The 24,052-nt window shown below is 37.3% G+C and overlaps 1 protein-coding gene across 13 annotated transcripts in view; it reads right to left on the bottom strand.

Annotated features, from left to right (window-relative positions):
* HEPACAM2 (HEPACAM family member 2) overlaps window positions 1–24,052 on the bottom strand; it is a gene marked incomplete at its 3' end in the record, with an annotated part of 61,026 nt that overhangs the window by 25,196 nt on the left and 11,778 nt on the right. For 10 of the 13 annotated variants that reach the window (XM_082693655.1, XM_082693663.1, XM_082693653.1 and 7 more), the window contains exons 2-4: window positions 21,377–21,730; window positions 17,556–17,840; window positions 6,947–7,243 (exon numbers count right to left, since the gene is read on the bottom strand). In XM_082693655.1, the coding sequence (XP_082549781.1) occupies window positions 6,947–7,243; window positions 17,556–17,840; window positions 21,377–21,581 (787 nt within the window). In that variant the 5' untranslated portion in view covers window positions 21,582–21,730. The remainder of the gene's footprint in view (window positions 1–6,946; window positions 7,244–17,555; window positions 17,841–21,376; window positions 21,731–24,052) is intronic. The other 3 variants (XM_082693656.1, XM_082693657.1, XM_082693662.1) reach the window with 1 other exon arrangement.

Here is a 24,052-nt window from a genome sequence, read left to right as displayed (position 1 = left end):
CAGACAAAGAAATAAGTCTCAGAGAAACTAAAGTATTTGTCAGGAAGTCATAAAACCAAGATAGAACATAGGTTTTTTCCTACTGCAAGTTCAATTTTTTCCTGTTAACTCATGGTCAAGAGAATGGTTTTGTAATACAGGTAGGCTCCTATATATCCAGTTTTACCTCTAACCTTTTCTGATACCACACTTGGTGTGTTTTACCTCTTTCACTTGCTGATAGTCAGAGTGCCTTCACTAAAATTCCCAACTCCTCAAAAAAAGTATCCAGTGATGGGATGCCTGGGTGGCTCAGTTGGTTAAGCAGCTGCCTTTGGCTCAGGTCACGATCCCAGGATGCTCCTTGCTCGGCAGGGAGCCTGTTTCTCTCTCTGCCACTCTGTCTGCCTGTGCTCACTCGCTCTCTCTCTGACAAATAAATAAATAAAATCTTTTAAAAAAGAAAAAAAGTATCCAGTGCTAATTTATTCTTGCCAAGTTTCTGCTATGTACTTTACCATGAGAAAAACTACAGAAAAGCATTTTGGTATAGTCTCATTTGTTTTCCCCCTTAAGCCTGAAAATATGCTAATAATTATTATTTCCAAGTACTTCTCATTCTAATGGTGAAGTTACATTCCTGCATACATCAGCTCTTTGCCAGGCACTTCTGTGATTCTGAAGCTCAGCTATTGGTTTACCATGCAATGATTGGACATCTTCCATTTTAATAAGACATCTTCTTGCCTCTCCTCCATTTTTAACTTTTTGCCCCACCCCCCACTTTTAAAAGATTTTATTTATTTATTTGACAGAGAGAGAAACAGCAAGACAGGGAACACAAGAAGGGGGAAAGACAGAGAAAGAAGCAGGCTTCCCACTGAGTAGGGAGTCCCAGGACCCTGGGATCATGAACGGATTTGAGGGCAGATGCTTAACAACTAGCTACCCAAGTACCCCAACTTTTGTTCCTTTTGATTTGTGTTTCCTAAAATGATTGAATTTGCACATTCTGTCCTACAGAGGATCTTGCTTATTCTTTTTACTATTACTTCCTTATCTCTCTAATTAATTAACTAATTAATTATTATTTTTAAGTAGTCTCCATACCCAACATGGGACTCAAAGCCATACCCTGAGATCAAGAGTTGCATCCTCCACTGACTGAGCCAGCCAGGCACCCCTACTTCCTTATCTCTTCAAGACTCCTTCCTCATTGCTTTCTTGTCTCTTTTCCTCTTGGCCCCTGTTAGCTCTACATCAGAGAACCACCCTGTAGTGACCAGTGTCTGTACCCCCATACCTTGGTTATGGCAAAAGCCAAGCATCCTTTTCCTGGAGAATGAGGAATAGGGGTAATCTTTTTTCTAAGAACAAATGATCTTCCCTCTTAGGCCCCCTTCTTCCCCTAGAGCATTCTGAGTCTCTCCTCTCCTCTCAACATTGATTCTCTGTCTCAGAACGTGAAATTTGCACCCTTTCACAAAAAAAAAAAAAAAAAAAAAAAAGCCAAATAGTCAAGGATCAAATCAAGGGCACAGCTGCTTCAGTCTCAGCTCTAGGCAAGTGTACTTTGGAGAGATGGACTTCCAGACTCCAACTTAAAAATATGGCAGCAGGGAAATTCTGATCCTATTGCTACAGAGAATGTATAGGAATTCTTAATGCAGTTCTGGACACCGGCAGGAGTCCCGCTCTTTCTTTCAGACAGTTTTCTACTGTTTAGCTCATAGCATGCCATTCTCTTCATTATTTAAATATGACTGACTCATTTACCAAAGCCCTAGTGCAAATGCTATTTGCCCCCTCCTTAGGCAAACAAATAAAATGAAATAACATATTAAGTGCAAATATGGGCAGGAGGTGTGGTATCCATGGTATCACAGCCCTGCTGTTTGAGAGACTGCACCCAGAACAGGACAGCCATATGCTACCAGTCTGCACATCTATTCCTAGATCAGAGTGGAGTTCTGAGATCTCTACCATTCAATCTGTTTGCTGATTATGGTAGCTGGTTCATGTCCCTGTGGAGATGAAAGCACCATACTGGGGGTGTGCTATTTCTATACTCCTCCAAGGCCCCACCAAACAGACACAGTTATTCTGTGCTAGGTGCTCATGGGGATGTCACCTAAGGTCTTAGGGTGTGGATGTCAGGGCTGTAGGTTTTTCTCAGCCATTTTCTCCAGTGGTCCAAAATGAAATATAGCTCCTTAAGACCTTAAACAGGAGACATTTCTAAACAGAAGAAATAGTCAATTCATTTTCCTGCTTTGGGTCATTTTCTTTTTGTCTTCTATATGAGAAGATGTACAACAGAAATAAATATAAAAATGATAGATTTCTCAGGATCATGTGCAAATTCAAGACATTTCTATTATATCTAAATCTCAAACCACAGCCATGTGGCTCTTGAGAACTCCATAATTTATATATTTGAATGTCTTTATTAAATGTGAACACTTGAATCCTGATCATAAATATTTTCATTTTCTATATATGGCATGTTACAGTAGTGATCTAGACCCCACTAAAATTTAAAGCATGGACACCTGCTTTCAAGGAAGTCCTTAATCAAAAAAATAAAATCATTGATTTTTTTTTCAAAATACAAGTGGCAATTGATTATTTGAATTGCTAGTTTTTCCTTGAAATTTATATTCTAGATATTATTTTTAGTTACAGGTTTCATAATTTCCCATTAATATGAAAGCATACATGTGTCATGGATAAATGAGAGTATCTCTTTGTATCCAGCATAAAATTAGTTAAGGGGGTGAAAAAATACACACTATCCTATATATGTGATCTATCTTTTAGAAAGACCATAGTCTTGTTGATATTCTCAATCAAGAATGTCAAAGGAGGCAGTTTATATAGTGATTAAAACAGGGGATGTGAATTCAGATATTATTTTACCATTTACTAGCTATGACCTTGCCCATTATCCCTGTTTTCTTTGGTGTATCTCCACTGAGATAGAAAGGCCAATTAATATTTCAAATTAGTTGTGAATCATAACCCATGAGGTGGAAGGCACCATCTGGTTGAGTCCTACCCAGATATTGGAGACAATCATCATCTTCTCTAGCTTTCCTCTCCCAACCACAGGTACCTAATAAAACTTGATTATATCCTGATCTTATTTTCTTTCCATATTTGTGGTCTTGGAGTCATCTCTGGCTCCTTTGTTGCCCTCTACAGCTCATTGCTGAGACTTTTTGGTTGGCCATATCATTTGCCTCAGTAAAAACAAAGAAGCTCCTCTATTTCTTACTACTGGACTCTGGTTACATCAAACACAACTTGGTTCTGAAAATTTCTTAAAGACAGGTATTTGTCCCTCAAAATTATTTCAAATTCTCTACCAATCTTTTTTTTTTTAATTTCATTTATTTATTTGAGAAAGAGAGAGCGTGTGGGGTGGAGAGGCAGAGGGAGGAGCAGACTCTGCTGAACAGGGAGCCCAACGACATGGGGCTCAATCCCAGGACCTGGGTCCATGACCTGAGCTGAAGGCAGATGCTCAACCAACTGAGCCACCCAAGTGCCCCATTTCCACTAATTTTTTTTTTTTTAAGATTAAAAAAAAAATTATTTGACAGAGGGATTACAAGTAGGCAGAGAGGCGATGCAGGCCTGGATCCCAGGACCCTGATACCATGACCTGAGCTGAAGGCAGAGGCTAAACCCACTGAGCCACCCAGGCGCCCCCCATTTCCATCTTTTAAAATTTTTTTTTATTTCTTATTTTTTATTTTTATTTATTTATTTTTTTTCACTGATCTTAATATAGATTGCTCACTTATCAGAGTGGATGGTCAGTCAGTGCTCAGTTGGTGATGTTCATTTTTTCACCATAGGTTATTGTACACTTAATCTCTATTGCAGAGATTCATTAATTTGGAAAACTTTTAAGAAATCAGATACTTAAGACATACTACTCATTTACTTTGCCATTTCCTGCTGTTTGAGTTAAAGTTCTGTGGACATGTGGGGGTTGAAAAATAGCTCTAAAAACCACAAAGAGGTCACTAGTGTTGACAACTCTGAATCCCTCTGAAAAATAAGCACCTGCTCTTCTTATTTACTATAATAACAAATACCTGGTCTCTGTACAGGTCAAACAGGTTTTTTTTATATTTTGTAAAAGGCAATTATTTGATATAAAGACTGTAGCTGTCTTTGGGCTTTGGTAATAAGATCTTAATCAAATATTGGGGGCTTCTGATATTATGAAAATGCTTTGGCTAAATATTAATGGGGAAAGTTCAGGCAGTGTGAAAGGTTTCAATGTGATATACAAGTACATATTGTAGCCATGTCTTCATTAGCAATGAGCATGAGGAACAAGTCTAACATGGCAACCAGATTGCTACGAAATTATTTTATATGCTTAATTATGGCTTACTTTAAAATTATGGTTTGGTTAGCTGCTGAAGTAAAAAGCTGGTTAAACCTATTAAAAATTTATTATAATAGAAAGCAAAGGATGCACCTTTGACATGCCTGCTACCCATAGTAGGTTGTGATCATTTTGTTAGCAGGGATTTTTTTTCAATTGGCATTCTCAATGCTTACCCCAGTATTTGGCCCATAAGACATGCTAAATAATGAATAAATGAGTGTCTGATTTATAGCACCCTGAACAATAAGGGTAATATAGTATCTAATGCCCAAATGACAGAATTCAGGTAAAAATTTCAGAGATGCACTGTCCAATATGCTAGCTATCCAACACATGTGGCTATTTAATTTAAATTAAAATTAATAAAATAAATTCAGTCCCTCAGTTGCATAGCTAAATTTAAATGCTCATAAGCCAGATGAAGGCAGTGGCTACCATATTGGCTAGTGCGGATATCAAATATTTCCTTCATTGAAAAACGTTCTGTTGGATAGCACTTTTTTTTTCTTAAAGATTTATTTATTTGAGAGAGAGAAAAAGAGAGACTGAGCATGACTGGGGCACAGAGGGAGAAGGAGAAGCAGACTCCCTGATCTGCAGAGAGTGCAACACAGCGCTCAATCCCAGGACCCTGGGACTGTGACCTGAGGTGAAGGAAGACACTTTACCAACTGAGTCACCCAGCCATGCTTGAATAGCATTTTCAAAAAAAAACTCCAAAACCTCATTGTTCCATTATATAAATTCCAATATATTCAGATGATTTCACAAACATGAATACTCTCAATATATGTCTTTGTCAATTTGTAGTTTGTTATATTCTTACAATTCTTGGTGGCTTTTTAATAGGTTCTTACAATTCTTGGTGGCTTTTTAATAGGTTCTTACAATTCTTGGTGGCTTTTTAATAGGTTCAAAAGACTAGAGAGGAGCAAAACAAAACAAAAAAACCACTTTAAACATGTAATTATCACACTTATGCCTATTAAATATTCAGACTCCTAGATCCTGCCTTCAAGATCCTGACCCAATAGGTCTGAGGTATCTTAACAAAAATACATTATTAGATCTCCCCAGGTGACTTTGATGCATAAGGCCCAGGGGCCACATATTAAAAAATTAAGCCTAAGAATTACAAGGATTCTTACTTCACTGATTAAATAAAACATATTAACTCTCTCTATATTATGGGCCCCGATCTAGGCACTAGGGCTATAAAGACAGAGAAAGAGAAGATATCAATGGGGAAAGTATCGATGGGTGGTACTTTTTGCACATTTGCCCCTACACCACAAATAGGCACCCTAGCCACCCCTCTAAACCTGCTCTCAGGTATTCTGCAGGTGGATACTGACTTGTCTTTGTATGCAAAGCTGAGTCCAGGAAGAACTTGATACTAGCAGTAGAAGTAGTAGTAGTCGAGCAAGCAGAAAAAGGAGAAAAAGGTGGAGGATGAGGACAAGGTGGAAGAGGGGGATGAAGAGAACAGGGAGAGGGAAGGGATAGGAAGAGGGGAAGAAATTTAAAAAAGAAGGAGAGAAGAAATGGGTTTGAGAGGTAGAAAGGAAGGAGAATGGATAAACTTGGTGACTGGATGTTGGACAGGGCAATAAGCAAGAGAAAGGGGTCTGGAGTGGCATTTAGCTATCTGGTTCAGGTTGGTAGATAGTGAGGCCATTCACCTAAATATGGAATACAGAAAGAATTATAATTTGGAGGGAAAGAAGATGGTTCACTTTTGATATGCTTGACTTAGATGCTGCTTCTGGCATTTCAAATTAAAGACACCCAGAAGGCAACGGGGTATATAGTTTTAGAGCTTTAATGATACAGATTTGGGATGCACCAGTGTTACATGAAACCATGGGTGTGAATGAAATCATATAGAAAAATAAAATTATACTATAGAGAGAAAAGAGAAGGCTCAAAAGGAAGGGAATTTGGTGGACATACATTTTTAGATATTGACACTTAACTTGTTGTGGGTTGATGAGCTTTCTGAAAAATCAGATGATTTCTAGAGAATGTCAAACATCACAGACTTAGAAAATGTTACAGTTTCCAAGGTGTTGAGACTCCTTTTGAGAATTTCCACATTTCAGGAGTTTAAAATGACGAAAGAGGAAGGGAGGCCCATGAAAGACAGTGAGAAGAGGAGTCAAATTAGTAGGAAAACCAGATTTCCAAGTCATGGAGATTTAGTCACCTGAGCTAACACAATAGCAGAGAGAAACCAGGTTAAATGAGCAGCCTGCTTCTCTTTTATTCCGGATCTTAAAATCAGGAAAGTAAATTCATATTTAAGTCATTTACTGAATTCCCTTTTTCTTCATAGTCCCTCAGAGTTAGCAATTGAATTCTCTCTCCATTCTATTTTGGGTTTTCTTTCTTTGACTTATAGAAGCCATGGATTCGTTAACTCAGGAAAGAGAGTTTCTCAGAGTTTATCAGCAACCCATTGTAGTTTTTTCTCTTCCACACAGGTATAAAATAGGGCTTTAGAAAGGCCAGCTTGAATTTGTGTTTCCTTGGGATCCTTGCCTTTTATGTCACTCTTACCTACAGAAGTGATGATGACTGTGAAATGAGCTTCATCTCGCCGTCCAGTTACATTGTTGTAAGCACAGCACATATAGTCAGTTGTCTTCTGGGCTACCTTCTCAGATGCAACTTCCAAGCGAGGCCCATGCTTAATGACATATGTTGTATTGTCAGTCCTCCGGATCCAGGAATAGGTATTGGGGGGATAAGAATCAGCAGAACAATAAAATAAGATGGCCTCTCCAATGTCAACAGTGAACACTTCCCCTACTTTTAGCCCTTTGTCAGAATTAACTCGAAGTCCATAAGGTCCATCTGCATTGATTAAAAAAAGAAATAAAGGGATGGCATAAATAATCACAACATAGTTAGAGAGTTTGGGAGAGCTCAGCAGCATTTTACTTTCCATGAAAGTCTTCAAGTTAAACTTGGGCAAAAAGGTACTCATTTAGATTCCCAATAAATCATGAGGACCTAAAAATGTGTTATTCTGATATCCATGACAATGGAAATTATTTGAGATGTGACTGAGCTTATCTGAAATTATTTGAGATGTGACTGAATTTATCTGAAACTTAGTATGTAATATTAAAGACACTGTCATCATATCCGTGTGCTAAGATTTTTTTTCAATTAAGCTAAGCTTTTTAAAAAAATTTACATTCAGTTAATCAACATATAATGTATTATTTGTTGTGATTCATCAGTCTTATATAAAACTAGTGCTCATTACAACACACACCCTCCCCAAGGTCCATCACCAAGTTACCCCATCCCTCCACCCCTCTCCCCTCCAGCAGGTATGCTAAGCTTTTGAGTAATTAATGTATTGATAAATCTGTAATTGTGCTAGACAAGTACCATCTTTCTGAAACCATAATTGCACTTGAAAGCATGTTAGAAATAGATTATGGCCATTATTTTCTCATTAACAACCATACTTTGAGTATTATCTATTTTTCTTTTTAGTTCTAAGGGAGGTCACACAAATATTTACAAAATACAGTTTCACATGGAGCACAGATTTGTGCAGACAGATACAGAAGTGTGCCATATTTTCATGACATATTAGCAATTAAAGAATTTAAAAAAAATTTTCCCTGCAAACCAAGCTTGGAGTCCTCTTTGGAAAAAATACTTCTTCATTATCATTAACAAATATTCATTGATTGGGACACCTGGGTGGCTCAGTGGGTTAAGCCTCTGCCTTTGGCTCAGGGCATCAGGCTGTATGCTCAGCAGGGAGCCTGCTTCCCCTCTTTCTCTGCTTGCTGCTCTGCCTACTTGTGATCTCTTTCTCTCTGTCCAATAAATAAATAAAATCTTAAAAAAAAAAACCCAAAACAAATATTCATTGATCACCAGCAAACTAATCATGGATATCCCATGGTGTTTTTCCTTATTGCAATTTTCTTGTGGCATTTTGCTATGTGTATGTATGGCACCACATTGCCTGTAGACAAAGACATATTTCCCATTGCTTTCTTCAGAAAATAAAGACAGAGATGGAAAAATTTCCCAGCTAGATAAAGTCTATCTTGTTCAGTCTAAATCCTGGTTTATATTCTAAAAACTTTAAGGTTTAGATAAGATTGTATTCAATTTTCAGCTGATCATCACCAACATCTATTGGCTTACCTCCATATGAAAGCAGTTTAAGTACTTACACAACAGCATTTAATTTTTAAAGCAACCACATAAGGTAGATGTTATTATTCCCATTATAAGATATAGGAAGTGACATTTAAAAATTAATTTTCCCATGGTCCAAAGTTTTTAATAGCAGAGCTGGAACTCTAAAATATATGCATTTGATCATTCACATTACAGCCCCCAAAATATATATCAGAACAGTTTCTTGTTATGTAACTATAGTATTAGCTCTAAAATAAGTTAAAATTGTCTCATTATATATGAATTCTGTACTCAGTTAATCAAGTAATCAGTCAACAAATTCTTATTTGAGAGATACTATTAGACAATATATTTAATACAAGAGAGAAAAAATTCACAAGATACAGTTCCTACTCTCAAGGAATTAATAACATGGAAAAGGCTATAGATGGTTTGCTCAGTAATAACCTGATCTCAAAGGTTCTGATTTTTTTTTCAAAAAAGTACTATTTATCTCTCATTATAGGGAATAATATGATATAATGATTACACAGTAGTCATTATCAGTTATTACTATGTTAAATCCTGATTTTGTCAATAATTAGTTAAGTATTCTTCAGAAGTTATTTAAACTTTTAGGTCTCACTTTCCTCACCTTTGCTACAAAGAAGTTGACTAAATGAATGGTCACCAAAGTTCCTTCTCCCTTTGAAATACCTTTGAATGACTGATACCATGCTAAAGCTATTTTGGATACTGGGAAGCCAACCTCAAATTTTCAGATTCCCAGAGTGGTTCTCTTTGATGTCAGTATTTTCTGACCAATGTACTGTTGGGGAAACACATTTCCTAAGATAAAACAGAAGCTAAATATGCAAAACAATAAATTATATTTAGCTAGGGAAAACAAACTTTACACATATTTGCTTCCTAAAGACATAAACATCTGCAGGGAAGCTACAGATTAACGTTAATATGTACATGTGAGATGATCCTGATTTCAAAAGGCAAATAAAGACATTAGTATCTTCAAATTTGAAGTAATCAGGAACTGGAGATGGAAGATTAAAGGAAGAGAAATGAATGCCCTTTCCAACACTGTACTAGCTATACTAGAATGCCATTATATTGCTCTCTCATTTCAGGCTATGATACAATCTCTGGAGAAAACCATTCCTTCAGAACTGTGGCTAAGTGGAACCCTCTTATTCTGAATTCCACCAAATGGTAGTTTATGTAAGGGAATGAAGAGTTGTTTTCACTCACTCAACCAAAATAAATACTGAGATGTTACTGTGTGCCTAAGTATTGTTCTAGGCACTATTGGAGAATCCAAGTATCACAGAAATGGTTCTTGTGGCTATTCTCCCAAGCCCCATGCAGCATCAGGGTCTTCAAGTTATCAGCATTGGCAGAACATTAAAGAAGCAAAGACCACCAATTGGTATTATTCACATGGTAGGAAACCAAGAAGAGGAATCAACTAAAGTTTGGAACAAGATACCCAAGTCTGTGCACAAAACCTAAAGTCTGAGAGGGCTTTTCTGTGAGCACTGATTAAACAATTGTAGTGTAGTTATAAAAATACACCCATTCAATTTAAGTTTGTCTTCACTGGCTTTCAGGGTTTACAGAATATGACTATAAAAACAAATTGCTTGATAATTTGACACACATAAAAATGAGTAATATTCTGTTCAGTGCGCTGACATTTCTCAAAACTTTTTTGAGAACTCCTCCATTGGAATTGCCTTAGGACCCTGGAACATGATGGAGTATTGTCAAAAGTAGTAATTCGTTCATTTTGGCGAATGGGCTCAATTTGTAAAGGAAACCCGCAATCACTTACAGTGAAATTTGGTGAATAAGGTTGATTATCTAATTTAATAATATTGTTCTTGTTTAAAATAAAACATGCTTTTAAAGAAAGGACTCTTGGCTTATCTTCCCTATATGTACACATATTTTGATCTTGCTACTTCCCCATTTGTTGGGTTTCATGATTGGCGTAAACTTTTCTCCTCTGTCTTAATTACATGGTATATCTAGTTCTTCAGAGTTAGCTTCAAAACCTCTCAAACTTTCCCAGCCCCCCATACAAACATTTCTCCTAGTTTTTGGAGCCTGACACCTTGAAGCATTTAAATTCCTTGCTTCTGATATGATTTCTTAAAACGCAACATTCTTTATCTTATTATATAAGAAATCCACGTTTATTGCAGGAAATTCAGAGAATCACAGAGATGGAAAGAAAACTCATTTGTAATTTGACCATTCGAAGAATGAATGATCATATTCATTCTCCTTCCTCCCTCCCATCCTTCCTTCCTTCCTTTGCTCTTTCTTTCTCTCTCTCTCTCTACACTGCTTGCAATGTTTTATTCTTACTACACTATGATATTATTTCCTTTTTAGCACTTCAGCCTGACCATCTTTTACTTTGAGGTGCAGCCGAATGCATTATTCATGAGAATGGGCAATCCAATTGAAGACATTTGGAGTGATTCAACCAGTGTGGCCTCTGACATTGAAAATGAAAGCAGAAGGATAATTCTATTTTGACTTTGGATTATGGTTCAGTTTCTTGCCTGTGGCAGAGAACTCCCAATAGGAATAAACCCTTTGCCTCAGAAATGGCTGTTTACTAAGTGACTTGTAAAATCACATATCATCTGTTCTCTTTAACAATTTATGGCTGGGTGGGAACAGTACCGAAATTTCCATCATGATGCTGCTTGCCACCCTGCTTGGGAGCAGATGGTAAGTATTTACTGTGAATGACCTTTTTTTTTTTTTCCTTTAATTTTTATCACTTAAAGTACTTCCCTGCAGCAGTGCCATATGTTGTACACAAAATGCAGTGGTTACTGGGTTATTATTTACAACAGAGCTGGAAGGCATATACATTTCATGGACTACAAGTAGGTATCTGTCTGAATTACTGACTTGACATTATATTCCAAACAAGTCCATTACTAGGTTATGACATCATAACCTCATACATACACGGCCAGTCTTGACAGATTCTGTTAAGCTTTTTCCTGCCAAAATAAAAAATAATTCCTGCTTTCATGGAGGAAGCTGAAACAGAAAGAGTGCCTTAAGAAAACAGAGCTGTTGATTCATGCTGAAGTTCTAAATTATGATGCGGACCTCCATAGGGGAAATATTGGAATATGACATTTTTATTGAGAAATTTTGCTAAAGATCAGAAACAAAAACAAAAACAAAAAATAAAACAAAAGGCCAAAGCACTATAATTAAGAAGCTGTTATGGTGGGAATTTAAACTTACATCATCAAGTAACACTGGAATCTGAAAGGGATATGAAGTAAGATCATCTGTTCCATTTTAGTCAAGTTCAAGAAACTTGTATTGAGTTCTTAATCCGTGTCAAGTATTGCCCTGGGGATACAAAGATGAACAACACAGAGCTCCGATTTTGGGTTGGAGTGCCTATGAGTAGAAAGACTCCAGTGCAGTGAGTACCAGGAGAAAAGGTGCTGTGGGAGCACGGCGAACCTCTTAGTCACACTGAAGAGCTGAGACAAGGTTGGGGCAGGTGAACATTTCTGGAAAAGATGATTCTATAAAGGAAGATGAGGATGTAGCCAAGTGAAGAAAGAGAGGTGGGAACATACACCAAGGCGTATATTCCCAGTTTGTATAGAATGATAAAGATTGCAAAAATGTTGATGCTACATCAAAAGAAAAGATAAATGACAAATCCTCACATTATATACTTTACTTATTGTAACCCCAAATAGACCAAACTGAACAAAAAATAAAAACAAATGATAAAACAGGGCTAAAATAGCAATAGAAAGAAAAATGTAAAAATTAATGATTCTGGAAAGAAAGTGAGTCTGGGTTGTGTTTCTATATGTTATGTGATAAGTAATAATTGTGTAGCACAATTCAGACCATGATGTTTGATTTTTGAATTAAACAAACTATGAATGAATGAGTAAGTGAATGAATGTCAGTAAGATGAGAATGTTGACTAAGTGAAGAATTCTGCATTTGAACATGAAAACTGTCAAGAAAGCAAATTAATAATACTATATTCACAATTACCACTTAATAAGAGTAATAACTGCTAAGCCATCTAGATAATTTATCTTTACAAGTAAGCGGAACATACATTTGTAAATTTTCCAAATGTACTTCTTCGTACTATCTACCATTAGTCTTACTCATGACTGACCTTTCTCTGTGAGATTTCCATAGACTATGCCTAAAAGAATGTAAGGAAAAAAGTTTAGTCCATAATAGAAGACATATTCTGTGAAGTCTGAATTTATTTGGATGGGATGTTTTCATTCTTTAAAATAATACAGGATAAGAAAGAAGATTTTGGAATTTAAAGCATAATATTTATAGGCATGATTAGGTTTTTCCCTCATTTTTATTCTTTACATCCTGTGTATCACCACGTTCTATGACAATAATGAGCTTGGGGCATGAACTTGTACATGTTAAAAAAGAATCTGGGGTGCCTGGGTGGCTCAGTCAGTTAAGTGTTTGGCTCTTGATTTCAGGTCAGGTCATGTGATTTTAGGGTTGTGACACTGAGCCCTGCATCAGGCTCTGGACTAGGCATTGAGCCTGCTTAAGATTCTCTTTCTTCCTTTCTCTGCCCCTCCCCTTCCCTGCTTCTTGCGCATGTGGGTGTGTGTGCATACACACATGTACACACTTCCTCTCTGTCTCTAAAAACAAAAAGAAAAAAAAAAGGGGGTGCCTGGATGGCTCAGTTGGTTAAGCATCTGCCTTTGGTTCAGGTCATGATCCCAGAGTCCTGGGAATGAGTCCCACATTGGGCTCCCTGCTCCATGGGGAATCTGCTCCTCTGTCCCTCCCCTGGCTCATGTGCTCTCCCTCTCAAATAAATAAATAATCTTTAAAAAAAAGTCTTAATCTCACTTTTCCAGATTAAAATAAACTAGATAGCCAAATAAAAGGGTATTTAAAGCTGCAAATGATATTTTCATGTGCTTGTAATTGTTTATGGAATTTCCCCCAGGAATTGTTCATTTAAATCTATGGCTAGAGCTTAAAGATAGGCAAATAGATGGAGAGACAGAAGTTTAAAAAAAAAAAAAAAACTGACGTTAAGAAAATATTTTCATGTAAACAAAATAATGTTAACCACTGGTAATGTCTGGGAAAGAAAATGTTCTTCTCAAGGTATTCTTTCAGTTTTCTCTTTGCAGGCATCTTCTTAATGGTCCAGGCTTTCCATAACTTCTTGCTGCCATGTTCCCAATTATGTCAGGATAGTTTTGGCTCACAGGAAAAGAAAGAAAAAACAAGAAAGGAAAAAAGGGGTGGGGGGAGAACTAAGATCATTGGGCTCTTCCTAGGTGCTACTCACTGATTTCTTTATTCATAAAATCTCACCTAACTCTCCCCATCCAACTTGAGGCAGGTATTACTAGCCTTATACCAAGGACAGTGGAGATAAGGAGAGTGAGGACACTGATGCACAAAAAAGGGTCACTTGCATATACTGCTAATGGCAGAACCAAGGCTTTAGCCCAGGCAGTCTCAGTTTTCAGCTCAGGCTCATAACCACTCTTCTCTTCACTGCACTCCCCAAGTAACATGTTAACTAGAATTTAATGTGGTTTAAACAAAAGAACATCAGTTAACAAGAAATGTTTCAGCACAAGCTCACTTCCTGCTGTCTCTCACCACACTGAATGATGGTTCTTTAGGATTAATATTCAGTAGATGATATCTGGCTGCTTTGGTATCTTGTTTTGCATTTTGTACCTTCTATGTGAATGTAAACCATTTAGACCAAGTAATAAAGAATAACGTAAAGATGTACCTACATAGCCCTAGATTTGGTTCACTTTGCCTGCTCACATTTTTTTTTTTTTTTTTTTTTTTTTTTTTTTTTTTTTTTTTAGGTCTTGTGCTACTTGCAGTTGAATGGAAGTGTTAATTCATGTCAGGATAAACTTACTCAGTCAAGAAGATGACTACACTTATAAAGAGACCATACCAAATCTGAATTTTTCACTCCAATACAATGTTAGTCATGCAGATAGGCACAGTTTATACTTACTTTGTGAATCTATTTCTCAGTCTATGCATTAAGGCAGACAGAATATTTTCACAATGTCATCTGAATATAAAATTATATAAAACTATAGCTAAAAGTTCTGCTATAAAAATAATGACATTGTTAAACATAAAGTAATTAATGACTGTAATAAATCTCAAGTAAGTTGCTTGCAGTGTGTGGCGTTTTGGTATTTCTTGGTGAAAAACTATAATTTCCTCCTTCTTTGGTATTTTTAATATAATTTCTTCTGTTTACACATGAAGGGAATGGTTCATCTTTGAGACAATGAATTCTGGACTAGGTTGAACTAGGTGTTAATCCTCTTTGGTTCCCTTAAATCAAAAATGATTTATACAGTATATGATATTTTTTCTATTTCTATATGGATAATACTTTTCAGGAAAAAAATTCTCAAATTGCTTTTAAATATGTTTAATCATTGTATATAGTTCAAAAATGGTGACTTTTCCTTTCTGTATTATTGGTTTAATAAAATATGTCCTACTTCCCTTTTTTCCTTTCCTATATATACCATTTCTATGATTGTATGATGTTTGTGATCTATCTTGAAAATGTGTTCTCTTGACAAACATTTTTTTAGCCTAGAATAGGTATGTCTAAGTTTTAGCTTACAAACCATTCTCCAGTCTTTTTTTTATTTGAACCTTTGTTTAAAAATAATTTTTCCTCATTGTTTACCATATAAAGCCTGGGGTTCTGAGCACCCCATGGTTTAACTCAAACATACCTATCTCACCATCTAGTCTACTATACCCCTTGCTGTATCCTTTGCGCTAACTAAACTGGACCATTTGCCTAAACTTTGACCTCTGCTTTGGGTTTGGGTTCCTCTGTCCTCATTGACTGAAATGGTTCTTCCAGACATTGTTACTTGCCCCAGTCATGTCAAGATTCATCTCAAATGTTACTTTCTACAATAACAGTTCTCTCTAGCCAGAAGTATTCCTTCTCTGAATTTCCAGAGCCTCATAATATTATAGTGATAATAATGGCTAATAGTTGTAGAGTACTTACAATGGGTCAGTCACTGTTCTAAGCCATTTGCATGTAGGAATAAATTTAATCCTCACGGTGACTCTATGAAATAGGTCTTACTTGGTATTATAATGGTCTTATCACCATTATATGGATGAAGAAACTGAGGCACAAAGAAGTAAGGTAGTAGATCTACGATTTGAACCCAGGCCTCTGGCTCCAGAGTTCTTATTCCTGGCCATTACGGTCCTTTGTAACTTCCCTATGGCATTAATGATATTCTATTTCACACACTTTATTGTGTACATTTTCTCACTTCTGCTTAACTCTAAGATAGCTTCCTCTTTCAAGATTCAATGATTCCATTTCTCTTGGCTTAATTTTGCTGGATCAAGCAAACCTCACTGGATAACTGAATCATACTATTTCACTCCTCTCCCTGCATTTGCTCTTTCTGCCCCGCCCCAATGCTGGAGCTCAGTTTTACTACTGAGCTTTATCTGGTTGGAAAAACTGACATTTTGTACATATGCTGGTGCTTTTTTCCAAAAAGTTAGTAAAACTTCCTGAAGAGGACTCCATCAATTCTGTATTGAAGAAAATAGATTCAATAATATAAACAGCCTCTGTTTACTGAATGTTTGCTTTGTGTCAATCATTGGCTATTTTTCAGACACCTTATCAAGTCACAGCAATGTGGTGAGGTAGTCTTGACTATCTCCATTTTACATAAGAGACTCAGAAAGGTCAAGGAATTTCTTAAGGTCATATAGGTAATGATAGAAACCATCTCCTACTTAGGTTTATCTACTTCCTATAACCTAAAGACTCGGTTTTAGAGCCTCTCCTAGTATTATTATACAGACAATATGTGACCAGTAAGTAGACACAGTTAATTCTTCCCAATGATTCAACTATCTGGAACCTCTACCCTCATGTCACAGGGTTGAGAAGTTTTCCTTCCCCATCTCTCACTCTTTTTGTTACACTGCTGTTGTGGCTATGCTTTAAGCTACATAGTAACTGACGAGAAGACTTCCCAATGTGATAGGTCATTGGTTCTCAACTAGGGGAGATTTTGCAACCTTCACAACAGGGAACATATAGCAATATCCAGAGACATTTTTAGTTGTCACAGTTGAAGGTGGGGAGACCAGGGATGCCATTAAACATCCTATAATACATAAGACAGCCTTCACAACAAATATTAGTCCAGCCCAAAATGTCATTAATGTGGACCCTGAGAAACCCTGTGTGAAGCCGAAATTAGACTGCAAAACTAAACATATTAGAGGTGGTTCTATGAAGTAGAGGGGACTGGGAAAAATAATATGATAAAGAAAGAGGGATCCTGCTTGGGCTAGGATGATAACATGACAAACTGAAGAGTCTGATGAACTTAACTCTGTGTATAAGATTAAATGACAATAACAGCAACAACAACGAAAAAAAACAAAGAAAATTGAGATCTGAAATAATTTATGATCCTCTGGGAACCTCAATACCTTACTGCAGAATAATTATGTTTTCTCTAAAAATGGAGCTGAGAAAATGGGCAGAGAGGACAGCCCTCGGATGTAGTACCCATGCATAATCTAGGAACATTCTTTCTCCCTGTGGTCAGCTAGAGTACCCCCTCTCCCAGTTTATGATCACCAATTCTTTGATCTTAGAGTAAATAAATAAGTGTCTTCTGAATTGGCCTTTGTTTCTTAAAATTGAGGTTCCTACCTTGCACTGGATATAAGGTCACACAACGGACCAAGTCAGAAAATGTATTCTGAAAAGCTCACAGCCAGTATCTCACCTTGATATTCAAGAAACAGGGTCATACTACTAGTTACATTTCATGACAGACATACTTCATAGGTCATGGGACCTATGAAAAATAATAAACTTCCCAGAAGAAACGTCATGAATATATATTTGTTAAAAACTTACAGTATATGGTAGGCATAATGATGTCACTTTCCATTTCACTGACGGGATTCTTCACCAGGCAACTGTAATTCCCAATATCTTCTTTGGTCACTGGAGCAATATGAAGGGTACTGTTTTGCAGAGAAAAGGAGGTGGTGGAGCTGGTGTGGACAGGCCTTTCATTTTTTAGCCACTGGTAAACCAGCCGGGTGCCCCCCTCCACGAGGCATGTCAGGGTCAAGTTCCCCACATATTCCACAGCTCCAGAGGAAGGCTGGGTCTGCACCACTGGTTTTGTTACAGGATCTGCAGTATCAAAAAAAAAAAAAAAAAAAAAAAAAAAGAAATGGTTTTTGCCACTACAGAATTATAATACAAGTCTGTGTGGTCTTTCAAATATCAAATCCTGGGGAAATGATTCTAAAATTTTATATTTTTGTAGATGTAGACAGTTCAGAAAATAAAGAAAAATTCATGGAAAATGCAAAATGATAAAAATATCATTTATAGCAGAGATAACCAAATTCTGGAATGTACTCTTCAAGGATTTTTTTTTTCTTTTTCTTTTTTTTTTTTTTTTTTTAAGATTTTATTTATTTGCCAGAGAGAGAGAGAGTACACACAAGCAGGCAGAGAGGCAGGCAGAGGCAGCGAGAGAAGCAGGCTCCCTGCTGAGCAAGGAGCCCGATACATCAGGACTCCATCCCTGGACCCCAGGATCATGAAACGAGCTGTAGGCAGCGGCTTAACCAACTGAGCCACCCAGGCGTCCCCTTCAAGGATTTTCTAATGAAAACCTTTACTCTATTAGATAATGCAGTTAGTTCAGACAACACCAACTTCCTTATTTCCTGTTCATTGTGCTTTTTCCCACACCATAAAGGTACATTCTCACGGGCAAAGTTTACATGGCATTTTCCTTTCTTGATTTGTCTTAAAGTCCCAAGAATGGCTGCTTAGGAAGGTGAACCTAAATTTTTATCCACCGTCTGTAAAATATAAAACTCTTATATATTACACTTGTGGGATATTGAGGGAAAGTTTAAGAGAATCACATTTTCACTGCTTATTTTCTTTTTATGTAAGTGAACTACTTATATGTTTTAATTGCTGTGCAATTGCAACATTATGTTAGCCACTTTACAAACCAGAGCCTACATTTCAACACTGATTCAATTCGAAAACAGGATAAAATGTGTTATTGTGATTACATTCCATTAGAGATATAAAAGACAAATCCAATAGTAATTCCTGTTGGAACTTCAAGTAATGGGAAAATAGTTTTGTCTCATGAATCTGGCACATTATGCTATTTGTCAAATGAACAAATCTTCAAGAATGAGTAAATATTTCCTCCCTGAGTTTTAACTATAAAATTGTTAGGTAAGGGTTGGAATTATGTAAGTATCCACAAATAACTTCAGCAAACTTTGTTAATCTTTGAGGTTCTTGGTTCTGTTTGATAAAGGACAGTGACTTGACTAGAGTTATACAGCAGTCAGTGACAAAATGAAAAGGGCTTTATATCTGGCAATGTTTCTCTCCAGCATTTTGGGAAGATATGTTTAATAATCTCCTTCTAGACACCATCACAGAGAGAGTGAGATGATAGGTAAGTGAGAAATGATTGGCTCATATATTTGGATTTCAATTTCCTATCAAGTTTTAAATTGGGGTTGATGCATCTCTGAAGGGAAATTCCTCTTGACTCATGCACTTGTTTTCCTACATGGAAAACTGTGCATTGGGGAATGAAGAGACCCAATACTTCAGCCCAGAGAATATAGGAGAAAATGAAAAATAAGAAAGGAAACTAAAATAATTTGCAGAGGACCAAAGTAGTTCTGAAGCCTCCAGTTTCTCTTAAGATGGGTACAACCAACTTGTTCATTCAATTTAATCTTTTAGAGTCCCTGGCAAGAATAAAGGATGTGAAATAGCTTTTGTTTACATTATTATGATTTAAAAGGAAAAATGAGTTGTCTATGCTTATTACACAGGAAAAGCTTATGTTTCAAATATCTCTCTGTGTGGAAACAGATGTGGTGTGGGATAAGTCAAATAAGTTAATATCTAAGGTCTTCTATGGGGAGAACCAATCAGAATAGGCTATGATCATATACTTGCCTTAAAGTGTGACTCACAGGTGGAAGTTTCCCAGGAAGATATTTTACACAGGTCCTAAACCCCTATTAAGACTTTTTAGTTGCATTTCACCAAATAGATCCAATTTTACTAGATATTAACATGTAATGAATGCTCCATTACATTTTGGGGAGAGATGGGATACTACCCAGGAGAATTTCATGAACATTTTCTCCTTTTCTATTTTCACAATTGCTCTATAGGCACCTGCTTCCACATCCTATGCCTTTGTTCCTCTCAATCTCTCTGGTCTCCACTCATTTACTTCACACACACTTACTGAGTGCCTATTAAAGGCAAGCATCAGCTTTTAGGCACTGCGGACAAATCAGCAAACAATACAAAGTTCCTGTTCCCATGGACCCAACAATCAAATAAAAATATATAATACATCCAGGTAGAAATAGTGCTATGAAAAGAATAAAGCAGAACTCAGAGAGTAACTCTCTCTATATATCTATTTGGGGGAATCTCTCTCTCTTTCTGTTTGGGGGAATGAAGTTATACTTTATAACGTGGTCAGGAAAACCTTCACAGATAAAAGTGACATATTGGCTGAGACCTAAACGAAATAGGTGTAGGAACCATGCTATCATCTAGGAGAAAAGCAGACTAGGTAGATTGAATAGCAAGTACAAAGGACCTGAGGTATAAATGTGTTTGGCCTGTTCTAGGAAAAGCTAGGAGGCCAGTGTGGTCAGAAAAGAGTGAGTGAGTGATCAGGGAGATAGGAAATGGGTCAGAGAGAAGCTGGGTATGTTGGGAGGGATCATGTGGGGCCTTGTAAAATATTGTTAGTACTCTGGCTCTTATTCTAAATGAGACAGAAAGCCATTGGAGGGTTTAAAGCTGCAGGAGGTGGGAGTAGAAGCAGAAGACTGGGTAGCAGGCTATTAGGGACAGGCCAGGCCGGAGCTGGTGGTGCGGTTGAGAGAGCAGACAGAGCAGGTGAGAAGAAGTGACTGAACTCTGTATTTTGAAGGTAAAGCTGGCAGTGAATACTTGTAGACTGAATATGGGATATGAAAGAGTGGTCAATGGTGATAGCAAAGTTTTGGTCTGAGTAACTGATGGAATGGAGTTGGCATTTACTAAAAACTGAAGAAATTTTAAGTCATAACCTGTTAAATAATCAGGTTTAAGGGGGAAAAATCAGAAGTTGGGATTTGGACATAACATATTTAAGGCATGTTACTTACATACCTCAATAAGGGAAATAAAGGTCTGAAATGTAGCTGACTCCATAATCCCTCAGAGGATACTTCCAGCAACTTCTATTGTTATTTAAGTACAGTCCTTGAGCAAGTCTCATCCTCCCCCCAAATGGTGTATCCAAATAAAATTATTCATGTGACAAATACTGACACTGAGAAAATAAAATTTCCTCCATCTTATCGTATTTTATCCTTTATCGTATTTTATCTGCAACTTTATCCTTGATAGTTTCCAGGGGAACAAGTAAGTTCTGCTTATTGCTTGATTACCTTTTGTTGGGCACTATGCATACACTTTACATGCATGTATTATTTAATATTCAGAAAGCCTCATAAGGTACATAATGTAATTTGTGCAACTGAAAACACTGAGGCCTTGAGGGTTATTAATATCTGCCCAAAGTTGCAGAGCCAGGACCTAAAGCTGAGCTGTTACTAACTGCCAAGCTCCCCAGTGGCCCAGGTCTCTTATAGTGGACTCACCATCAACGGTCACTTGGATCTTCTGACTAGCTGAGAGAGTTCCATTTCCCTGAATGTTGACCTTCACGATGTAATTGCCCTCATCAGTGAACTGCAATGGGTTGATGAGCAGAGACGCGTTGGGCGGCATCATGGTGAACTTGTGTTGGTATTCCAAGTCGGGAACCACAGACTTGTTCACGGAGCCCAGTAAGTATTTGGGCATCGTGTGGAGTCTCTCAAACAGCCATATGATCTGGATATCCGATGCTGGTGTGTGGAATCCATAGTGCACGGGGAGGTAGAGGGCCTGACCCCTGATGCCATGAACAGTGTGTGAAGGCACGGTCACTTTTAGTCCTGAGCAAGCACCTGCTACAAAGGAAAGGAAAGGTGTGATGACGCTGAGCCACATTTCATAATCTAAGGGACAACACAGAGAGAATCTGAGCGTGTGATAATGCTTACAAAGGAGAAAGGCTTCTAGATACTGACCATTCGAGTACCTGCAGAGGTAAATATTTGTCTCTGAAACCTTCTGCATTTTAAAAACTCCACCCAAAGATTATGTTGATTGAATGGTTTCTTTTAAAGGCAAGATGAAAAGGAAAAGCAGAAGTTATTATCAATGGCTGTTAAAGAATAATGGGAAAAGAGAAGTGGGAAAGATAATTAGTTCTAAAGTCCAAGAAACCTCTAAAAATTATGAAATTGTATTTGAATATATCATACCCCAATTAAACTCTGTGATTTGAGAAACACTGAGGGCTACTTCCTCCTCAGAATCTCCCTTCAAAGTCTTCTGCAATGGCTTACTAGTCCATTATTAGAAGTCTTTCCCTTTAGCCAACGACTTGTTACATGGAAATATCCCAAGGAGAATGGCATTGAACCATTATCATTTATGATCAGTCATTCCTGCCCAGAAGCAGGAATTGGTGTATTTAAGAAACAGCAAAAGGAGTAGACTGAAGGAGGGGGAGGAGTGTGGTAAGACAGGTCAGCAAGGTGGCTGGGGCCAGATCCAGCAATGTCTTAGGGTCATGGCAAACACTTTGGCAATTTTACCCTGAGTGCGATGGGGATGAAACTGGAGTTTTGTGAGCAGAGAGGGATATGATTCTTCTTCTTCTTCTTTAGGTATACTCTAATGACTGTGAGAATAGATTGAGATAGGGGTAGAAGCAGGGAAACCACTAAGGAGGTGACTGCAATAAAGTAGGCAAGAGGGGGTGCCTCGGAGGCTCAGTCAGTTAAGCATCTGCCTTCAGCTCAGGTCATGTTCCCAGGGTCTTAGGATCAAAACCCACACTGGGCTCCCTGCTTATTGGGGAGCCTGCTTCTCCCTCTACCTGCCTGCTGCCCCCCCCCCCCCCGCTTCTGCTCTTACTCTCTGTCAAATAAATAAATAAAATCTTAAAAAAAAACTAAAAAAAAAAAAAAAAAAGGTAGGCAAGAGATGTTTATACCACAGACCACTGTGGTAGTAAAAGATATTGTAAGGAAGGCTGATGGTACTAATAGAATTTGATGACACATTGGGGTGAAATACAAGAAACAAAGACAAGTCAAGAATGATTCTAAGATTGTTGACCTGATCAAATGGAAGAAGGAATGTCATTTATTAATGGGCAACTAATAAATTAACCATGGGAAGTACAGGGGGAATAGGTTTTTGTGGGGCAGATTAGGAGTCGGTTTTGGACATGTTCATTTGAGATGCCCATTTGACATCCAAGGGACAATACTGAAAGGATATACTGGGTATGAAGGCCTGATTAATGTGGACTTAGGACAGAATGAGAGCCTGGAGGGCCTTGGGGCTTGGAGCTCTGCCCAACGCATGGTCCTGGCTCCCAACCTCCTGCCTGCGTTATTTGGATCCATATAGTCACAGCTAGTCTGTAGGTTTCTTCCTATTTTCTGGAACCTGGAGATTTCCACATCTTTACCTTGAGCCATGATATATATTTTAATTTTTTATTTAGCATTTCTATGTATTTGCAATTAAGAGACTCCTCCTTAGTTCTCCTCCTGCTATGTTCTGGAATCCTAATTAAAAGCCCTTTGCTTTGACATCATTTTAAAAGGGAGCAATATACTATCAATAGCATGTGAATATTTAAAATGGGGAGAGAATGGAATTTAAATATGAAGTATTTTAAACATTGAGGGGAAAAAGAAAGAATGGAAACTGTAGACAGTGAGTATACACAATACTTATGGGGAGTCTTGCTGTGAAGGGGAATAGAAAAATGTTCTTTTCTTTCTTGTTTCTTTGGATAGATGTTGAACATTATGTTTGTAGCTACTGAAATGATCCACCAGAAAGAAAAAACTTGATGAAGCTGAATACAGAGGAGTGAAGGTGGAATAAAATCCAAGGTAAGAAAAGACAGAAATTTTAGCACAAATAGAGATATCTTACGATTTCAATTTTCTCAGGTAAAATAGTTGTTTTCTTTGTTTTCCCTTTTCACCTCTACTAGAAAGAGGATATTTAAGCTTTATCTAAGTGATTAGTTATAAATCGCCATCAGTATTAGGAACGGGAAGGTATAAAGGTCTGTTTGTGTGATGATTTCTTTGGAGAAACTGAGAGATGTAGTCTGCTACTATGAGGAATCGAATTCTACCAACAGCAAATCTCTCTTACTTCCCAGGCTAGAGGTGAGAGTAAAGATATCCATCATTTTG

Source organism: Mustela nivalis, assembly GCF_964662115.1.
Source record: "Mustela nivalis genome assembly, chromosome: 12".
Taxonomy (NCBI): Eukaryota; Metazoa; Chordata; class Mammalia; order Carnivora; family Mustelidae; genus Mustela; species Mustela nivalis.
Note: the sequence above shows the minus strand (reverse complement) of the source record. Positions and strands in the feature narration are given on the sequence as shown.